The sequence below is a fragment of the Microtus pennsylvanicus genome, chromosome X (genome assembly GCF_037038515.1).
Source record: "Microtus pennsylvanicus isolate mMicPen1 chromosome X, mMicPen1.hap1, whole genome shotgun sequence".
Classification (NCBI taxonomy): domain Eukaryota; kingdom Metazoa; phylum Chordata; class Mammalia; order Rodentia; family Cricetidae; genus Microtus; species Microtus pennsylvanicus.
Window position 1 is genome coordinate 109,271,866 of NC_134601.1, and position 20,626 is coordinate 109,292,491.

The 20,626-nt window shown below is 36.4% G+C and overlaps 2 protein-coding genes across 2 annotated transcripts in view; one reads left to right on the forward strand and one right to left on the reverse strand.

The window, feature by feature from the left end:
* Positions 1–20,626, reverse strand: part of LOC142840488 (odorant-binding protein-like) — a 129,054-nt gene that overhangs the window by 75,032 nt on the left and 33,396 nt on the right. The window lies entirely within an intron of this gene.
* Positions 14,592–19,165, forward strand: LOC142841618 (odorant-binding protein-like). The gene is made up of 6 exons (XM_075958532.1): positions 14,592–14,648; positions 15,080–15,219; positions 16,494–16,564; positions 17,928–18,038; positions 18,717–18,818; positions 19,149–19,165. Exons 1-6 carry the CDS (start codon positions 14,592–14,594, stop codon positions 19,163–19,165), a joined length of 498 nt encoding a protein of 165 aa, XP_075814647.1.

Here is a 20,626-nt window from a genome sequence, read left to right on the forward strand (position 1 = left end):
TCACCACAATGATGTCTCACTAGGTGCCCTGATCACAACACCTTGCTGCTTGGTTCGCTCGCAGACAAAGGGCCCACCCTGCTTGCTGCAGGCAGGCTATGGGGACAAAGAAGCCCCCGAGCTCCCCTTTGCCCTATGCTTTGGGTTAGGACCCAGAGCCCAAGCAGGTCGAGCAGGGAGGCGCTCTGCCACAGAGGAAGGGAGGGGGGAGAGAAACAGGGGGTGGGGGGATCTGGATGTAAGCTGGATGGGATAGGAATTGGAGGGCAGTGTCTATTCTGTCTCTTTAAAGACTTTACCTTTTTTTAAACATTAACTTTATTTTCTATATTCTTTTTCTTCTCTCTCCCAAGCCTACGTACATTCATCCAACAGTGTGACTCATTTAGTTGTCTGAATCTGTCCTATTGTGAATCTGCATTTTTTTACTATCCAGGAGCACTTTTGATTTGTGCCTTTAAATGGCTAGGTGCTTAAGAATCTAAGCTGTGACGTTCCTAGGTTAACTTTTTGCTTTTTCAGCATATATCTTTGACCTGGAATAATTCTGTAGACCAGGCTGTCTTTGAACTCTCAGAGATCCGCCTGTCTCTGCCTCCCAGGCATTGGGATTAAAGGCGTGTGCTACCACACCTTGAAGTCACAGAGGTCTATCTCCCTCTGCCTGCCAAGTGTTCGGATTAAAGGTGTGTACTACCACACACAACAATTCTCTTGCTTTTTTTTTGTTTTGTTTTTTACTTTAAGAACTTCAACTTTTAGTCTGCATATATTTTTAACACACTTTAAACCATTCAGAAATTTTCTCTGTTTTTGAATCTCTCTTTACTGTATATCTCTCTTTTTTTGACCACATGAGTCTTTAATTTCTATATGCCTTGGTGTTAGTTTTGTACATTTCCTATTTTATTCAACATGGTTACCTATATGTGGTTTTACTTCTGAGTTTAACTTTTCACAAAATATCTATTGACATACACTATCCTCAAATGCCAGTGAGCTGTGGTAGTTTTGTGGAGACTCAATTAAAACTATGTATGAAAATATCTTCAAAAACTCTGAAAGCATACAGTGAACAATTATAATGAGTCAACTTCAATTTCAATGAAGAAAACCTAAATGAGAATGACAATAACCAAAGTAAAATAATTTATTTTTATGAATGTAAAATGTTTTAACTTCAGTATTATGTTATATTAAAAAGCATATTCTGACTAAAATGACAAATATTGAATTGTGTTCTTTACATAACAAATCCTGTATTAATGCAAAATTTAAGATTTTATTTGAAGCAGATATATATTATTTTCCTCCAAACATCCTTTCCTCATTCTCTCTCAGCTAGAACCCCTCCATGACCCTGCTTTCAAGTATATTGGTTCTTTTTCTTTGGTTATTATTATATGTATGAATTATGTATTTATGCAGGTATATACAGATATATACAATTAACAGCTACAGAGTCTGCTTTTGCTGTGTGTGTATATAGTTTAGGATTGATCACTGAAGATTTGTGGGATCCACTAGGTTGGGATAAGATTGTGGGGGAAGGCTACCACATGTGCTGCAGAGGTCGGATGAGACTACAGAAGTAAGAATCTGCAGCTGGCCTATAGGGCTGATCACTCTGCACTGGGTAACCAATCAGGACATTCCTCCCTGGAAGAGTTTTCTCAGTCTTTCTTTCTCAGCAGTCATTTATCTCCTTATAGCTCATTTTCTATGTGTGGTTACCCTCAACAATTTCCTCTTTTCACATTAAGATGTCAGTTGATATTCCCATTGTTTACACAATTTCTAGGAGAGAATATATGACTGCAGATATTCTGGTATTATGGATTTTACAATCTTTCTGTTCCTTCTACTGAAAAGTTCTGTGTGCCATAGATGGAGGAGCTGAGCTATAGATATATCCAACGAGTATGGATTCCCCACAATTCATTGATTTCTGCATTGAATTCATTCGTGGTTTTCTGTGATGGCCTACATTTGTTGTAAAGAGAGGTTTCTTTGCTGAGGAGTGACAATTATACAGATCTGCAGCTGGAAAGATGAGATTTAGAATGTATTGTGGAGTTATGCTGTCTATAAAAATGATGCTAGTAGATTTTTTTCTATAAATTGTAACCTCGATAGTCCTTTGTGGTTGACTAGCCTTCCTGTACCATGGTTTCCCCTCCTGCTCATTGGGCATTCGGTCCAATTAAATAGCTGTTAGTTGCCACCAACATGTAAATCCCACTTATTGTTTCTTTATGCATATCATGTCATGATTGTAATTGTGATACGTTATAGGTGTTAGAGAGGGCACACTGTTTAATTATTTACAGCCTTTGGTAGCTTGTGATGTGAAATTCCCTTCTGTATGCTGTGAATACCATTGGTAAATAAAGAAGCTGTTTGGGCCTATTGCAGCACAGAATAGAAAAGACAGCAATTCTAAGGAGATAGAGGGAGAGAGTAGGCACAGTCAAGGAAAATCCATGTAGCTGTCAAATGAGACAGACACTGGGTACTGGTTGGAACTATACCAATAGGTCACAAGCATGTGACAATACACAGAATAATAGAAATGGGTTAATTTTAGATATAAGAACTAGCCAAAAGTTCCTTTATTATATATGACTGTTTTGGCTATCCTAGTTTTTTGTTTTTCCATATAAAGTTGATTATTGTCCTCTCAAGATCTGTGAAGAATTTTGATGGGACCTTGATGGGGATTGCATTGAATCTATAAATTGCCTTTGGTAGAATTGCCATTTTTACTATGTTGATCCTCCCAATCCAAGAGCAAGGGAGATCTTTCCACTTTCTGGTGTCCTCTTTAATTTCTTTCTTCAATTTCTTAAAGTTCTTGTCAAATAGATCTTTCACTTCCTTGGTTAGAGTTACCCCAAGATATTTTATGCTATTTGTGGCTATCACGAAAGGTGATGCTTCTCTGATTTCCTTCTCTGCTTCAATATCCTTTGTGTATAGGAGGGCGACTGATTTTTTGGAGTTGATCTTGTATCCGGCCACATTACTAAAGGTGTTTATCAGCTTTAGGAGTTCTTTGGTGGAGTTTTTGGGGTAGCTTATGTACACTATCATATCATCTGCAAATAATGAGAGTTTAACCTCTTCCTTCCCAATTCAAATCCCCTTGATCCCCTTATGTTGTCTTATTGCTATTGCTAAAACTTCAAGCACTATACTGAAGAGGTATGGAGAGAGTGGACAGCCTTGCCGTGTTCCTGATTTTAGTGGGATGGCTTTGAGTTTCTCTCCATTTAGTTTGATGTTAGCTGTCGGTTTGCTGTCAATAGCTTTTATTATATTTAGGTATGACCCTTGTATCCCCAATCTCTCCAAGACTTTTATCATAAAGGGATGTTGAATTTTGTCAAATGCTTTTTCAGCATCTAATGAAATGATCATATGATTTTTTTTCTTTCAGTTTATTTATATGGTGGATTACATTGATAGATTTTCGTATGTTGAACCAGCCCTGCATCTCTGGGATGAAGCCTACTTGATCATAATGGATAATTTTTCTAATGTGTTCTTGGATACAGTTTGCCAGTATTTTGTTGAGGATTTTTGCGTCAATGTTCATGAGTGAGATTGGCCTGTAATTCTCTTTCTTGGTTGAGTCTTTGTGTGGTTTTGGTATCAGAGTGACTGTAGCTTCATAAAAGGAATTTGGCAATGACTCTTCTGTTTCTATATTGTGAAATTCATTAAAGAGTATAGGTATAAGCTCTTCTTGGAAGTTCTGGTAGAATTCCGCATTGAAACCATCTAGTCCTGGGCATTTTTTGGTAGGGAGGTTTTTGATGACAGCTTCTAATTCTTCGCGAATAACAGGTCTATTTAGATTGTTCACCTGGTCCTGATTTAGCTTTGGTATATGGTATTTATCTAAAAACGTGTCCATTTCTTTTACATTTTCCAGTTTTGTGGCATACAGGCTTTTGTAGTAAGATCTAATGATTCTTTGAATTTCCTCTGTGTCTGTGGTTATGTCCCCCTTTTCATTTCTGATCTTATTAATTTGCATATTCTCTCTCTGCCGTTTGACTTGGTATTGGTATAAAAACAGAGAAGTCGACCAATGGAATCATATAGAAGACCCAGATTTTAACCCACAAACCTATGAACACCTCATTTTCGATAAAGGAGCTAGAAGTATACAATGGAAGAAAGAAAGCATCTTCAACAAATGGTGCTGGCATAACTGGATGTCAACCTGTAGAAGAATGAAAATTGACCCATATCTATCTCCATGCACAAAACTCAAGTCCAAATGGATCAAAGACCTCAATATCAGTCCAAATACACTGAACCTGTTAGAAGAGAAATTGGGAGGTACCCTACAACAGATGGGCACAGGCGATTGCTTCCTAGGTATAACCCCAGCAGCACAGACATTAAGGGCAACATTGAATAAATGGGACCTACTGAAACTGAGAAGCTTCTGTAAAGCAAAGGACACTGTCACTAAGACAAAAAGGCAACCCACTTACTGGGAGAAGATCTTCACCAACCCCACAACAGACAAAGGTCTGATCTCCAAAATATATAAAGAAATCAAGAAACTAGACTTTAAAATGGTAATTAACCCAATTAAAAATTGGGGCACTGATCTGAACAGAGAATTCTCAACAGAAGAAGTTCAAATGGCCAAAAGACACTTAAGGTCATGCTCAACCTCCTTAGCGATCAGGGAAATGCAAATCAAAACAACTTTGAGATATCATCTTATACCTTTCAGATTGGCTAAAATTAAAAACACCAATGATAGCCTCTGCTGGATAGGTTGTGGAGGAAGGGGTTCCCTCATCCATTGCTGGTGGGAATGCAAACTTTTGCAACCACTTTGGAAAGCAGTGTTTCGGTTTCTCAGGAAATTCGGGATCAACCTACCCCTGGACCCAGTAATACCACTCTTGGGAATATACCCAAGAGATGCCCGATCATATGACAAGGGCATTTGTTCAACTATGTTCATAGCAGCATTATTTGTAATAGCCAGTACCTGGAAACAACCTAGATGTCCTTCAATGGAAGAATGGATGAAGAAAGTGTGAAATATCTACACATCAGAGTACTACTCAGTGGTATAAAACAAGGACTTCTTGAATTTTGCATACAAATGGATGGAAATAGAAATACTATCCTGAGTGAGGTAACCCAGACCCAAAAAGATGAACATGGGATATACTCACTCATAATTGGTTTCTAGCCTCAAATAAAGGTCAGTGAGTTTATAATTGGATATCCTAAAGAAGCTAAATAAGAAGGTGAACCCAAAGAAAAAGATATAGCTATCCTCCTGGGTAGGGGAAGTAGACAAGATTGCCAGGCAAAAAATCAGGATCTTAAGGGTGGGGTGGGAGGGGGTAGGGGGAGATGGGGACAGAAAATTGAGAAGGGTGGGATGGGGAGAACTTGGGGCAATGGGATGATTGGGATAAAGGAAGGTTGGATAGGGGAGCAGGGAAGCACATTTCTTAATTAAGGGAGCCATCTTAGGGTTGGGAAGAGACTTGGACCTAGAGGGGCTTCCAGGTACCCAAGGCCAGGTCCCCAGTTAGTTCCTGGGGCAGCTGGAGATAGGGAACCTGAAATGATCCTATCCTATAGACATACTGATGAATATTTTGCATATCACCATAGAACCTTCATCTGGCGATGGATAGAGATAGAGACAGAGACCCACACTGGAGTACTGGACTGAGCTCCCAAAGTCCCAATGAGGAACAGAAGGAGGGAGAAGATGAGCAAGGAAGTCAGGACCAAGAGGGGTGCACCCACCCACGGAGACAGTGGGGCTTCTATTGGGAGCTCACCAAGGCCAGCTGGACTATGACTGAAAAAGCATGGGATCAAACCGGACTCTCTGAATATGGCGGACAATGAGGGCTGCTGAGAAGCCAAGGACAATGGCACTGGGTTTTGATCCTACTTCATATTCTGGCTTCGTGGGAGCCTAGGCAGTTCGGATGTTCACCCTCCTAGACCAGGATGGAGGGGGGAGGACTTTGGACTTTCCACAGGGCAGGGAATCCTGACTGCTCTTCAGACTTGAGAGGGAGGGGGAGAGGAGTGGGGGGAGAGGGAGAGGAGTAGGGGGACGGGAGAGGAGTGCGGGGGGAGGAGGGCGAGGCTGGGAGGAGGCAGAAATTTTTTCTCAATAAAAAAAATAAAAATAAAAAAAAAGAAACAAGGAAAGAAAAAAAAGAACTAGCCAATAAGAAGTGGGAGCTAATAGGCCAAGAAGTGTTGTAATAATACAATTTTTGTGTGATTATTTTGGGTCTGGGCAGCTGGGAAATGAATGACTATCTTTAGACCACAAAATGTTGTCCACTGTCTGGGGAATGGATCTACATATGACCTAAAAATGCTTAAAACAAGAAAGAGGGCATCTATACCCACATAAATAGGGACAAAAGCAGAGTTTCCTGATAGCCAATTATTTTTTCAGATATTCTCTCTTGGCACTGATCCAGAGGCACTGCTTTCTTTAACAGAGGTCTTTCTGATTCAGTATTAGTAGCAAAAACAACAACAACAACAAGAAAAATACCAAAAAAATAATTACCAAAAACAAACAAAACAAAACAAAAAACCCATCTGGCTTCTTTAAGAAATGGCAGCTTGCTGGTCCATGCTAATTGCATGTAAAACTCTGACTCTTTAAGGAGACCAAGCACTTATATAAGTTCTGGGTGAGCAAGGGGTTACAAATTGCTTAATGGTGAGACAGACCTGCTGTGACCCTGGAGCTGGTTCAATGTGCATGGCTCTCAAAGGTAGTGAACATGCTTTCACCATTTTAAACTGGGCAGACAAAACAGGCAATGTTGTAGAGTTGATCCTACACATGTCTCTTAGCTTTTTTTTTCTAAAAAATGTTTACTCCTAGTCAAAAAATAAGTACAGATGCGCACACAATAAAGACAAGTCCAGGTGGAAAAAGACCTCTAGATGGATCAAGGTGATGGAGAAATGTATATAGGCTAGGGAAAGAGGAGAAATAGTTATGAAAAGAAGTAAATATTTTTTTAAATAAAAAAATGTTTAGAAAATGTTTTTTCAACATGGGAAGCATAAAAAAACAAAAATCTCCTGAGTAAATTGGGAGCATGGGAACATTGGGGGAGGGTTGGAGAAAAGGAGAGAGGCAGGGAGGAGAGAAGAAAAAATGCCGAACTCAATAAAATCAATACATTTTTTCCATCTTTCGTGGCTTTTTTTTGGACTTTTATTTTTATTTTTATTTATTTATTTATTAAGGATTTCTGCCTCCTCCCCGCAACCGCCTCCCATTTCCCTCCCCCTTCCCCGATCAAGTCACCCTCCCTCATCTGCTCGAAGAGCAATCAGGGTTCCCTGACCTGTGGGAAGCCCAAGGACTGCCCACTTTTATCCAGGTCTCCTAAGGTGAGCATCCAAACTGCCTAGGCTCCCCCAAAGCCAGTACGTGCAGTAGGATCAAAAACCCACTGCGATTGTTCTTGAGTTCTCAGTATTCCTCATTGTCCTCTATGTTCAGCTAGTCCGGATTTATCCCATGCTTTTTCAGACCCAGGCCAGCTGGCCTTGGTGAGTTCCCAATAGAACATCTCCATTGTCTCAGTGTGTGGGTGCACCCCTCGCGGTCCTGAGGTCCTTGCTCGTGCTCCGTCTCCTTCTGCTCCTGATTTGGACCTTGAGATTTCTGTCCCGTGCTCCTCTGTCTCTGTCTCCTTTCATCGTCTGATGAAGGTTAATATTCATGAGGATGCCTATGTGTTTGTCTTTGGGTTCACCTTCTTACTTAGCTTCTCTAGGAACATGCATTATAAGCTCAATGTCCTTTATTTATGGCTAGAAACCAAATATGAGTGAGTACATCCCATGTTCCTCTTTTTGGGTCTGGCTTACCTCACTCAGGATAGTGTTTTCTATTTCCATCCATTTGTATGCAAAATTCAAGAAGTTCTTGTTTTTTACTGCTGAGTAATACTCTAATATGTATATATTCCATAGTTTCTTCATCCATTCTTCCGTTGAAGGGCATCTAGGTTGTTTCTAGGTTCTGGCTAATACAAACAATGCTGCCATGAACATAGTTGAGCATATACTTTTGTTGTATGATAGGGCCTCTCTTGGGTAAATTCCCAAGAGTGGTATGGCTGGATCCAGGGATAGGTTGATTCCGAATTTCCTGAGAAACCGAAACACTGCTTTCCAGAGTGGTTGCACAAGTTTGCATTCCCACCAGCAATGGGAAAGCAGATTGCCTTTGTTAGGGTTGCCATTTTTACTATGTGGATCCTACCAACCCAACCTGATAGAAGAGAAAGTGGGAAGTACTCTGCAACATATGGGCACAGGAGATCACTTCCTATGCATATGTCCAGCAGCACAGACATTAAGGACATCATTGAATAAATGGGACCTCCTGAAACTGAGAAGCTTCTGTAAAGCAAAGGACACTGTCACTAAGAGCATGGAAGATCTTTACATTTTCTGGTATCCTCTTCAATTTCTTTCTTTAAAGCCTTAAAGTTCTTGTCAAATAGATCTTTCAATTCCTTGGTTAATGTTACTCCAACTGACTTTATGCTATTTGTGGCTATTTTGAAAGTTGAAGTTTCTCTGATTTCCCTCTTAGCTTCTTTATCCTTTGTGTATAGGAGGGCTACTGATTTTTTTGACTTGATCTTGTATCCTGGCACATCACTAAAGGTATTTACCAGCTGTAGAAATTCTCTTTTAGAGTTTTTGTGGTCACTTATGAGCACTATTATATCTGCAAATAATGAAAGTTTGAATTCTTCCTTTCCAGTTTGAATCCACTTGATGTCCTTATGTTGTCTTATTGCTATTGCTAGAATTTCAAGCACTATGTTGTAGAGATATGGAAAAAGTGGACAACTTTTTCCTGTTTCTGATTTTACTGGAATTGCTTTAAGTTTCTTTCCATTTAATTTGATGTTAGCTGCCCGCTGCTTGCTGTATATTTTTTATTATATTTAGATTTCATCCATGTATCCCTAATATCTCTAAGACCTTTATCATAAATGGATATTGAATTTTGTCACATGCTTTTTCAGCATCTAACGAAATGATCATGTTTTTTTTCTTTCAGTTTGTTTATATGATGGTTTACATTGATAGATTTTCATATGTTGAACCAACCCTGCATCTCTGGGATGAAGCCTACTTCATCATAATGGGTGATTTCTTTGGTGTGTTCTTTGATTCGGTTTGCCAGTATTTTGTTGAGAATTTTTCCATCGATGTTTATGAGTGAGATCTGTCTTTGTTTCTCTTTCTTGGTTGAGTCTTTGTGTGGTGTTGGTATCAGGGTAATTGTAACTTCTTAAAAAGAGTTTGGCAAAGACTCTTCTGTTTTTCTTATGTGGATCACAATAAGGAGTATACTTATTAATTCTTCTTCAAAGTTCTGGTAGAGTTCTACACTAAAACCATCTGGCCCTGAGCTTTTTTGATTGGGAGGTTTTTGATGATGGACAGCTCTTATTTCCTCATGACCTGATCTATTTAAATTGTTCAATGGTCTTGATTTAATTTTGGTATATGGTGTTTATATCCATTTCTTTTACATTTTCCAATTTTGAGGCATATAGGCTTTTGTAGTAAGACTACAAAATTTTGTAGTAAAGATTCTCTGAATTTCCTCAGTGTCTGATGTTATGCCCCCTTTTTATTTCTGATCTTGTTAATTTGAGTGTTTTCTCTTCACCTTTTAATTACTTTGTATAAGTGTGTGCCAATCCTGTTGATTTTCTCAAAGAAAGAGCTCTTTTTTCATTGATTCTTTGGATTGTTTTCTGTGTTTCTATTTTGTTGATTTCAGCCCTCAATTTGATTATGTCTAGTCTTCTACTCCTCCTGGGTGAGTCTGCTTCTTTTTTTTTCTGGAGCTCTTAGGTGTGCTGCTTAGTTTCTAATGTGAGCTTTCTCCATCTTCTTTATGTTGGCACATAGTGCTATGAATTTTCCTCTTAGCACTGCTTTCATAGTGTCCTATAGGTTTGGGTATGTTGTGTCTTCATTTTCATTGAATTCAAGGAAGACTTTAATTTCCTTCTGTTTGTCTTTGTGACCCAGGGATGGTTCAGTAGTTGACTGTTCAGTTTCCACGAGTTTGTAGGCTTTCTGGGGGTGGTATTTTTGTTAAATTCTAACTTTACGCCATGGTGATCCGATAACACAGGTGGTTACTACAATTTTTTTTTGTATCTGTGGGTGATTGCCTTCTTACATAGTATGGATCAATCTTAGAAAAGGTTACATGAGATGCTGAGAAGAAGCTATATTCTTTGTTGTTTGGGTGGAAGGTTTTATAGATGTCTGTTAAGTCCATTTGATTCATTACTTCTGTTAGTCCTCTTATTTATTTTTTATTATTTATTTATTTATTATTTCTCTATTACGTTTCTGTCTGGTTGACTGGTCCTTTGGTGAGACAGGAGTGTTGAAATATCATACTATTATTGTGGGTTTGGTGTGTGATTTGAATTCTAATAACTTTTCACAGAAAGAGAGAACATAACTCAAAACATCTTATAAAATGTCCCTTTGTACTAGTCATTTGGGAAATGAAAATTTGCACATTGTTGATATTAAATCTTAAACCAGTCAGAAGAACAAAGATAAAAAAGATAACAATAAAGAAACCTTTAAGAGAATGTAGAGAAAAAGGAACACTTATTCACACTTGGTGGGATTGCAAAACTGTAAAACTGCAAACCACTATGGACAATTCCTTGAGAAGATGACAGTAAATCTAGCACATGGAACAATGATACGACTCTTTGTCACATGCTCAAAGAATTTGACTTAATATCCCACTAATATTTTCTCAGTAATGTTTAGCTGCTCTATTCACAATATCAAGGAAATGGAACAAACTGAGAAATGGATAATGAAAATGTGTTTCCAATGCACTAGGAAACAAGATTTAGCTGCAAATAAACATGGAATCATGACCTTTAAACATAAATGAAAAAAAAGGAAATATTATACTGAGTGAGGCAACCCAGATCCAAAAAGAAAAAAAAAGAACCACAAAAAACCCAAACATAATATTTTCTTTTTCATCTGCAGTTGCTGGCTCTAAATCAAGAGATAAGTATATAAAATTGAGTAAAAAAAGAGAGCTATCAGAAGGTGTAAATGGACTATGTATAAAGTGGGGTTTGAGGATTGAGAGGTAAATGACAAGATAAAGGTTCTCTAAAAATGAAAACATAATCATAGTGTCAAGTTTCCAAGTTGGGTGAGGAAGATCTTTTAATACAATAAGGCATGGGGAGGGGGAGTGAAATTACATCAAACTTGTTTGGGCAAGCTTCAAAGAAATATATATATAGATATAGATGTAGATATATAGATATATATAGATATATGTGTGTGTATGAGTGTGTGTGTGTGTGTGTGTGTGTGTGTGTGTGCATCAACAAGAATCAAAATAAAAGGCTGTAAGTTTTGTGGGTGTATGCATACAAGATGTTTCATGGAGGGTAGGTAGGTGGGAGGGACTTGCGGAAGGAAAGAAAGAGGGAAAATGATGTAAATTGATGACAACTGAAAGCAATAAAATGCAATAAAACAGCACCTGATAGCTAAAAAACACAGTTAAAAATTTGACATTTGTGTTGAAAGTTTCTAATATCACAGATGACTGAACTTCATTCATATATTGCATCAAGACAACATGTTACTTGACTATGATTCATTTAAATCTTCTCAGTAATAACTATGTTATTTTCTCTCTGTTGAGGATTATTTACTTTTATTTTCATTACATGCCTTGAAGATTGTTTAAGATATTTCCATATATACATAGTTTCAATTGAGTAACCCCCAACAGTACCCTTTCCTCAAAGCTATGACTTAAGAAGCTAGTGTCTGCCACATTTATTTTTTAAAAAGAAAAAAATACAGAGACAAGAAGAAGCAGAAGAAATTATAAGGAAGTGTATTGTTTTTCTTTGTGGGATGTATGAACCTAAGAATCAACCATGCAAAATAAAGGACAAATAGCTTCATCTGTGTAAAGTTGTATTTGCCATGGAAAATATTGCCTGAGTTTTCTCCTTCTTGCAAAGCCTTAGTATCAGGTCTGTCATCATACTGAGAGAAGGCTCTGGGAACGCAATGTGTCTTTAGATAAGGAACTTATGTGTAAATATCCTGGGTGTTTTAATTCTGTGACCATGGAATTCATAGTTACTACTCTGTGTAGAATACTGAATACAAGATCAAAATAAACCCTTAAGGTTCATCACCCATAATAATGATATAGAATAAAAATCAGCATCATATGAAAGAAATGAAAAAATTTTGGAAAAAATGTGCTTAAAACAGATGGAGGATTATATTTATAAGAGATACTAATTTAATTGTAAAATCTTTTGATTATTTAATTTTAAGATACTATATTATAACCATACCAAATCTCCTTACTTTTCTTCCTTCAGAAGCATTTCATAGTTCCTCCTTTCTCTGACATTATTTGGGTCTACTTTAAAAATTAGTTGCTGTCATATTCAAAATGGTGAAAATTTGACGAATATGACTGTTATGTGAGTACAGATAGAAGAAAGGGAATTGGAGTGAATGAATTTGCTTAGTGTTCCATAAAGCTTTTCAGAATATGAAATCCTTAACTAAGTTTGTACATATGTTTATACTCAAGCAAAGACACAGGCAGTTTCTTGACACATTAATGTTAGAGAGGAAAGGAAGAAGGAAGTAGGAAGTATTTAAAAACTGTCCTGATTTGACCTCCACCTGAAAGATGAGGCAAATTGCCTAGGATTGAATATGATGCCAAAGCCGCAGGGAACTGTTGATGTTGGGGCCTCTGAGGTTATTTGTCACTCAACTGAAAATAAAGAATATTCTCTTTTCAAACTCTCATGGTTCATTCAACTTTGTGCTCTAAACCTAAGTATGGTTTTCAAAAATAATTTGTATCTTTTTAAAATACATTGGGACAAAATGTATATATTAATTTGGGAATTTAAAAATACATTGTATAATGGTAAATGTAAAGGAGAGAGTTGTCAATGGATATCTAGAAGATTCTTTTTATTGATTTTTATTATTATTTTTTATTATAGATTTTATTATTTCACTTATTATTTTATTATTATTGATTACTATCTTATTGATTTTCTCTGCTTCCCTGCATGCCTTTGCCCTCCATTTCACCCCTCTCCAATGGTCCCCGTACTCCCAAGCTCCCAATTTACTCGGGATATCTTATCTTTTACTGCTTCCCATATAGATTAGATCCATGTATGTCTCTCTTAGCATCCTCATTTTAGGACTCACTTCCTACCTTGGAATTCATATGCATGTAAAATCATTTAGTGATATAAGAGTCTACAAAATTGAAAGAGATGAAGGGGATACATATTGGAGGGTTTAGAAAGAAGAAAGAAAGGAAAGTGGGGAATCTTGTAATTATGCTATAATCTCAACATTAAAAGAAATAGACATAATAATAGGATAGTAGTTAAAGAAATTGTCATGAAGTGCTGACTAATTCTTTTTAATGATGTAGTTAGTAATCATTTGTTCTCAACTGAAAATATCAAATTGCTAACCGTAGGTTATGCCACGTATCAGAGAGGGAAGCAACAGAGGACAAATCTTGATATGTTTGGTTGTTCCTAGAAATGAATGATAGGATCCTATGGCTAAGCACAACACAGACCTTAGTTTTGATGTGTAAGGAAGCCAACTGGGCAGGGAGGGTCTTTGCTTTAGTAAATATAATCTTATTTCCTAAATGCAGAGTCCATTTGCACATTGTACAGTTTTTTTAACACCATTATTTTTATAGATTGTTTCATTTGATTTGTTTTCTTTTGTTAGTGATATCTGTATTTATTGCCAGTGGATGTCTAGCAGCATTTTTTTCTATTATTTACACAGTTAAGCTTTGGTGATAACTCTTGAAGATCTATACAATATCCATTAAATTCAGTGTACTGGAAGAATAAAGTAGTCAATATATTAGAAGAGTTAAAGGTAGCACAGGATATATCAATACCCTTATAGGAAATCCTCGTCAAGTTTTTCCATCTTATCTTCTACCAGTGTGATTGCTTTGGCTCATATAGCCCAGGCCACACTTTAAAATTTATTTAACTGCACAGTGTTATGCTAAGATTCAGAATGTATTTTGAAGTACGTGCCATGGTTTTAAATGAATCATATAAGACATATGCACGTGGAATGTGACCTTTACCCCCAAGTATAGTTCTGGAGGCAAAATGATTACTTAAATTCTCTCACAGGGACAGATCTTTCTTTCGGAGAGGAATGTTCAATTAATCATTCCAACAGAACCTGACCTTTAGCCTAATCTTATTAGTTTAGGGATATGAGATCATATGTCTTTCAGCAGGGTGAAGTGAACATACTGGACAGATGCAGGCTGTTGTGGTGCAGAACCATTGGTTGATTCCAGGAGACTCCCTCTAACTAACTGTATAAAAAGCTTTTCAGTTCAGTTCCTTCACAACCAATACCTTTCTTTGATCTCCTGTGGAAGAGCAAAGGCAGGCACCACCATGGTAAATTTTCTGCTGCTGGCTTTGGCATTTGGTCTGGCTCATGCTCAGGCTGAGGTAAATTCATTTCATCTGTGCACAGGTTTGATGTTCTTCAATAGTTTAGTTCTGTGGGTGCGGGTGTCATTCAGTTTGTCCATGCAAATACATATTCATGATATAACCTTTCTGACTTTCACTCAGTTACACTTTTTCAGCCAGATTTCTTAAAAATCAAATGAAGAAAATAAAAAAAAAAGCAATGGGTTGAATTTGCAGAGCATAGGAGACCAAATATGAGTAGTTCCAAAATGTCTCAAGTTCAAAATATTATGTAAATTTAGTTATCATAGTGTCCCGAGTTATTCTTCTTCCCTAGAAGCATAATTTTGAACTAACAAACAAACTATTGTTGATTTATATTTCTCATTAGCTTATGTATTTCCAAAGATTTGAATCAGAGATGAAAGTACCAACTCAAATTCCAATGGCCTTTGTTGTTTATTCAGCTTGAAGGAAAGTGGGTTACCACTGCCATCGCTGCTGACAATGTGGACAAGATAGAGGCAGGAGGACCACTGAGAATCTACGTTCGTGAAATTACTTGCACTGAGGCATGTAGTAAAATGGAAGTCACATTTTATGTCAAGTAAGCAAATTGTCAACAGTGTAACCTGAGCAGACTGCTTACGTTCCACAGATTTTTAAATTGTTAAGCTTATAGGGGAATGTTCTGTTTCTGGTCATGAAACTGAAAATCTTATCTTCAGAAATGTGATTTTGTTATTTCTTGATGGGTTAGCTCTGGAGACCACAGGAAAGTAAAAATCTGTCTCCAATTCTATGAGTTTTTCCTGAGAAATTCTTCTGGCTGGAGGCCTGTGGCTGAATTTTATGCTCTAATATTAAAATCAGGAGATTCTAAGGATCTCAGTTCTAGTTAGCCAAAAGGTAGGTGTGAGCATTTGGGTCAATGTCATTCATGTTATATTATTCAGGCATAGGCGTCATAAAAATATTATTCCACAAACAGGTCAGAAAAATCTAATTTGCAAATCCATGTCTGGTATGGGAAGTACTTCTCTATATGTGTTGTTTTTATTAGTTAATGGATAAAGAATCTACCTTGGCCTGTGATAGGGCAGAATATAGCTAGGCAGGGAAAACTAAACTGAATGCTGGGAGAAAGAAGTCGGTGTCAAAGAGATATCCTGTAGCCGCCAGAGGGAATAGACGTGAGTTGCCAGCCGGAACTTTGCCAGTAGGCCACGAGCCTCATGGAAAATATAAAATAATGGAACTTGGTTAATTATAGATGATAAAGTCGTTAGCAATATACTTAAGTGATTGGCCAAGTGGTGATTTAAATAATATAGTTTCTGTGTGATTATTTTGGGTCTGAACTGCTGGAAACATGTCTGTGATGCTCTAGTTTCAAAATTTTTTTTTTCTGACATTTAGATGACAATGTTCAATGAAAAAGTGCTTAACACTGTAAAAACTTAAAATGTTTATAACCATTATTTTGTTCTAGCCACAACTGTGGTTTTAGGTTAGACAGAAAAGCATTTAAAACACATTCATAAAATCCTGTGTACATATTATTGTTGGACTAGTCAAAGAGAATTAACATATTGAAAATCATACTCAGTGAATAGTGAAATTTGGATAAGGAATAAAATAGTCTTCATAACACTTGGGAAAATTGCTACAAATAAAGTAATTCATATGTATGATTACAAACTGGATAATATTTTCTAAACAAAAATTATGAAAAGTGAGGTAAACAGAGTTTCATCTCTTCTAGCTCTGAATACTGTTCATAGATATGAAAGTATCTCAAGTTCTGTAAATCTTAAAGATATTTAATATGAATTCAAAGGATAAATACAATAAACCATGGTTCCTCTGTTTGATTTTCAGTGCGAATAACCAATGTTCTCAGACCCAAATCACTGGTTATAGGCAAGAAGATGGCAACTACAGAACCCAGTGTAAGTATGGGATCTTGGCACTTCCTCTATGAACAAAAGCATTGTGGGTGAGGGCATACATGCTGACACTTCAGCCAAGGATAGATACATGGACCTAGAACAATTTCGGTTACTGGGAATGTTATCAGTCCTTCCAACCCACAGAGATATGATATGAAGTCAGAGTACATTGTAGGTCATCTGAAGTTTACATGGAGAAGAACACTATTAACTAACGACATGCGTAATGCTAACAAAAAATCTCCAAATAGTTTCCTGCATGAAAATTTACTTCTAAAAAATATTCAGTGTCTTTTCTTTCATACAGTATTTGGGTTTGTTATTGGACAGGCCTGCCGCTCACTATTAGGTCTCGGTGGCCTCAAACATCTTTGCAAACTTCATGATTCAGTCTATCAAGTACTTATATTACAGGGATTATCTATCATCCTAGATTTATAGAGAATTTTAATTAACGATGATATAAGAAAGTTTCCCTTTCTTACATTTTATAAACATCATAACATTTAGATCACTGGATGATAAAATTGACTTTTGAAAAGCAGTTAGGGTAAAATCTGTTTAATAATTTCAAACTTACTACCCCAAATTTGAAAAAAAATGCTAAAATAATGTCAACACTATTCAACTGAATTGTACACAGCATAACTTTTGGCTTGATTTTAAATGAAGAGAAGACACATTCTTCTGGCAAAAATAATGCTTTTCTAACCTCACATGGATATTAAAAAGCAGTCCTGTAACAGAAAATGACCAGATCCTAAAATCCATTTATTTCCTGTGAACCATTTTATAATTCAATTAGTATCTGTAAGTGAAAATATCATAGACACACACACACACATAAAACACACACACACACACACACACAAACACACACACACACCCCAGAGAGTTTTTCATCTTATAAGTTGTAAGATGAAAACTTTTGTGCATATTTCTAATGAGTACAGTCTTTTTTGCATATGTATCCCTTTGCCCACCAGGTATTATTATGGTAAGACACCAAAGTTTTACACTTTCAGGAAACTGACAAGTGGCCTTTTGTATCTGATTGAAATGGGAAGAATTACCCAACAGAGTGATCCCACAGGTCTTGACACAGGAATTCAGAGAAAAGGGAAAGTGTCTGTACCTAGGATTCACTACCAGGTTTAAAGAGTAAGAATGATTGGTTACCACATTATGATAGGATATGTAAAATGAATGACTACAAGAATACCTTTATACACGTGTGTCATATGATAGTGAATCAGAGATTATTGCAGAGTCGGGGTCAATATTAATGTTTAGTCAACAGGTAACATCCAACAAAGTAGAGAAATGGATGACACTGAGTTTTGAAATGTGTCTGTTATTGCAGTTGAAGGGGATAATGTATTTAAACCTGTGAGTACAACAGAAGACAACATAGTCTTTACCAGTGCGAATGTGGATAGAGCCGGCCGGACAACAAACTTGATTTTTGTTGTTGGTAAGAATGGTAGTGGGTTTCCTGAAATAGTAACAAAAGTACGACCCTGTAAATGAGGATTAAGTCAGTTTCACCCACCAACTCTTAGAAACTAAATAACAGTCCATTTGTTTTGTGAGCCAATTTTTACATTATACTGTAATTCAAGTAGCCTGGTCATTGAAGACTAGGGACGATGGCGGGGTGGGGGGTATTGGAAGAGTTGATGTTTGTGTTTCCTCACTGGAAAGAATAGAGTAAAATGGAGTATTTTCCCACAATTCAGACTATTTTGAGTTCATTTGTTCAAGTGTGTACTAAATTAAAACATGAACTCTAGAGTATAGATTTGGGAGAAAAGTGAAGCTTCCATTCATAGGCATCCATGACTCTCTAGTGTTATGTTTTAGAAAATGGGTAGGATTGAGATGAGTAAATTCTCTAGAGAAGTTTTTATTTTTAATTTTTTGATGCATCATGAAACGCTGAAAAGTGATCTCATACCGTCATTTAAACATTTTTAAATGTGTCCATGGAACTCTCAAAAATTATTATTGCCTATATTGACTCACCCAGAGTAGTTGAATTTAGAGCAGTTGGTGTTTTTTTTCTATGTAGTGGTGGGGTACTAAAGACGCAATGTAAATTCTCCAGAATTCTACTGATCATGTCTCTGCCATTGGAATTCATGCAATGTAGGAAAAGGTCAACCTTTGACTCCTGAACAACATGAAAAACTTGAGGCATATGCTAAGGAACGTAGCATTCCACCAGAAAACATTCGAGATGTTCTTGCTACAGGTAACCTTAATTAATATTTTTGTCCATAGCATCTATAAATACATACATACATACATATGTATACGTATAACAATGGATATTCATAAATACATGTATGTGTATCTACATACTGAGTCTGTCTCTCTATGTATCTGTTTATGTATTGATGTATCTATTATTCTATGTATCTATCTACCTACTTATCTACTCAGTAAGATCTCTGAATCATCTTATATCTAGCTATATGTTATCTTTGAGTTGTTCTTTCCAGCAACATCCCCTGGGGAGCTGTTCTCGTATTCTTATGAGATCAGTTCTGTTAATCCTTACTCCATTCCACTTCTTTTACAGATACTTGTCCTAAATAATGATCTTCTGTAGGTGAGTAGAAACAGACGCCATGTCTAATCACCTTGATATTTGAGTGGATTTGTGCTTATTATTTTTTAAAAAAATTGGAGACAAGTATGGGACCAAGGGAAAATGAATGCAAAATAAAGACAGGTTATTATTTGTCTTTTAAAACTGAGAATCTTACTGTGACAAAAATGAAGGATAGCATATGCTTATTTATAAAGCAGTTTGAAGGACATGTATTCATAATTGCTAATATTTTCGGTATAGAAGAATATTCCGTCATTAAAAGTGTGTCTTGACTTTTGAGAAATCCTACTTTACTCATGATTGTGGCATATGATTTGTCACAGATATCGTATAAGCAGGTTGATCTTTTCAATAAATTCATTTAAACCTGTCAATATAAATTGTTGTATAAGATTAAAGAGTGTCATTATTTCCTGTCAACAGAGCTCCTATAGAATTCAAAGCACAAGATATTGGTGAGTTCTAGGGAAGAAACTGTTCATGTGCAATCCCTTCTCTATACTCTTTATTGTTATATTTAATTTTGTATTCATACATTCCCAAGGATGAAAACTTTCCTGTCTGGCTAACAATGTTTTAATATTTGATTTCATGTATGCAGAGATGACAACAGGATGAGAATTATGCATCATGTCCTCTTTACCATGGAATTAGCATCACATACAAATCCCCATTTCTTTCTGAATAAATTTCCCCTTGACTGTGAATTCAAGATACCACCATCCAAAGTCCTGACTTATCTTTCCTTTCTCTTCTTATGATCTATGAGCTGTTACATTTTGAATGATTCAATAAAATGTTTCAAGAAGCAATGAGGACCTTGTGAAAAGGATTTCATTTAAAAACCACTTAAACCTTCACTAAGATAATTAAAATCACCACTCGGCTGTAAGAAATGATATCTGTATTACTAGAACTTACTGTAATAATTGGAAACTTTACAATTCCTGGAGAGCCATGGGCAAGAACTCTGCTGTGGTAAATTGTGTGTTGTGCTCTTATTTACCTTCAGCTGAAAATTTGTTATTTGCAGATGAATGGTCATAAAACTTTAAAAGATTTCACGCAACAAACTCTTTGGATCTGCCTCCATGTTACACATTATTTAAAAGAAAGGGTAAAATATATTTTCAATAGTTCATATGAGGAGATTATCTCTTGTTTAATGACTTCAGTAAGTAAGCAAATGAATCAAGATATTCTCAAATAATGTAAATATGAGGAGTCATTCTCACTTGAAGAATAAGTTCATGAAAATTATAACAATCCCTATAAATATTCATATATTTATTACAATTTTATGTTTGTGATACAATGATTCATTAGAATGTAGTTAGCTCTCAAAATAGAAAACTATAGAAAAGGCAATGGATTTTTTTTTTTTTTATTTTCGAGGCAGGGTTTCTCCGTAGCTTTTGGTTCCTGTCCTGGATCTAGCTCTTGTA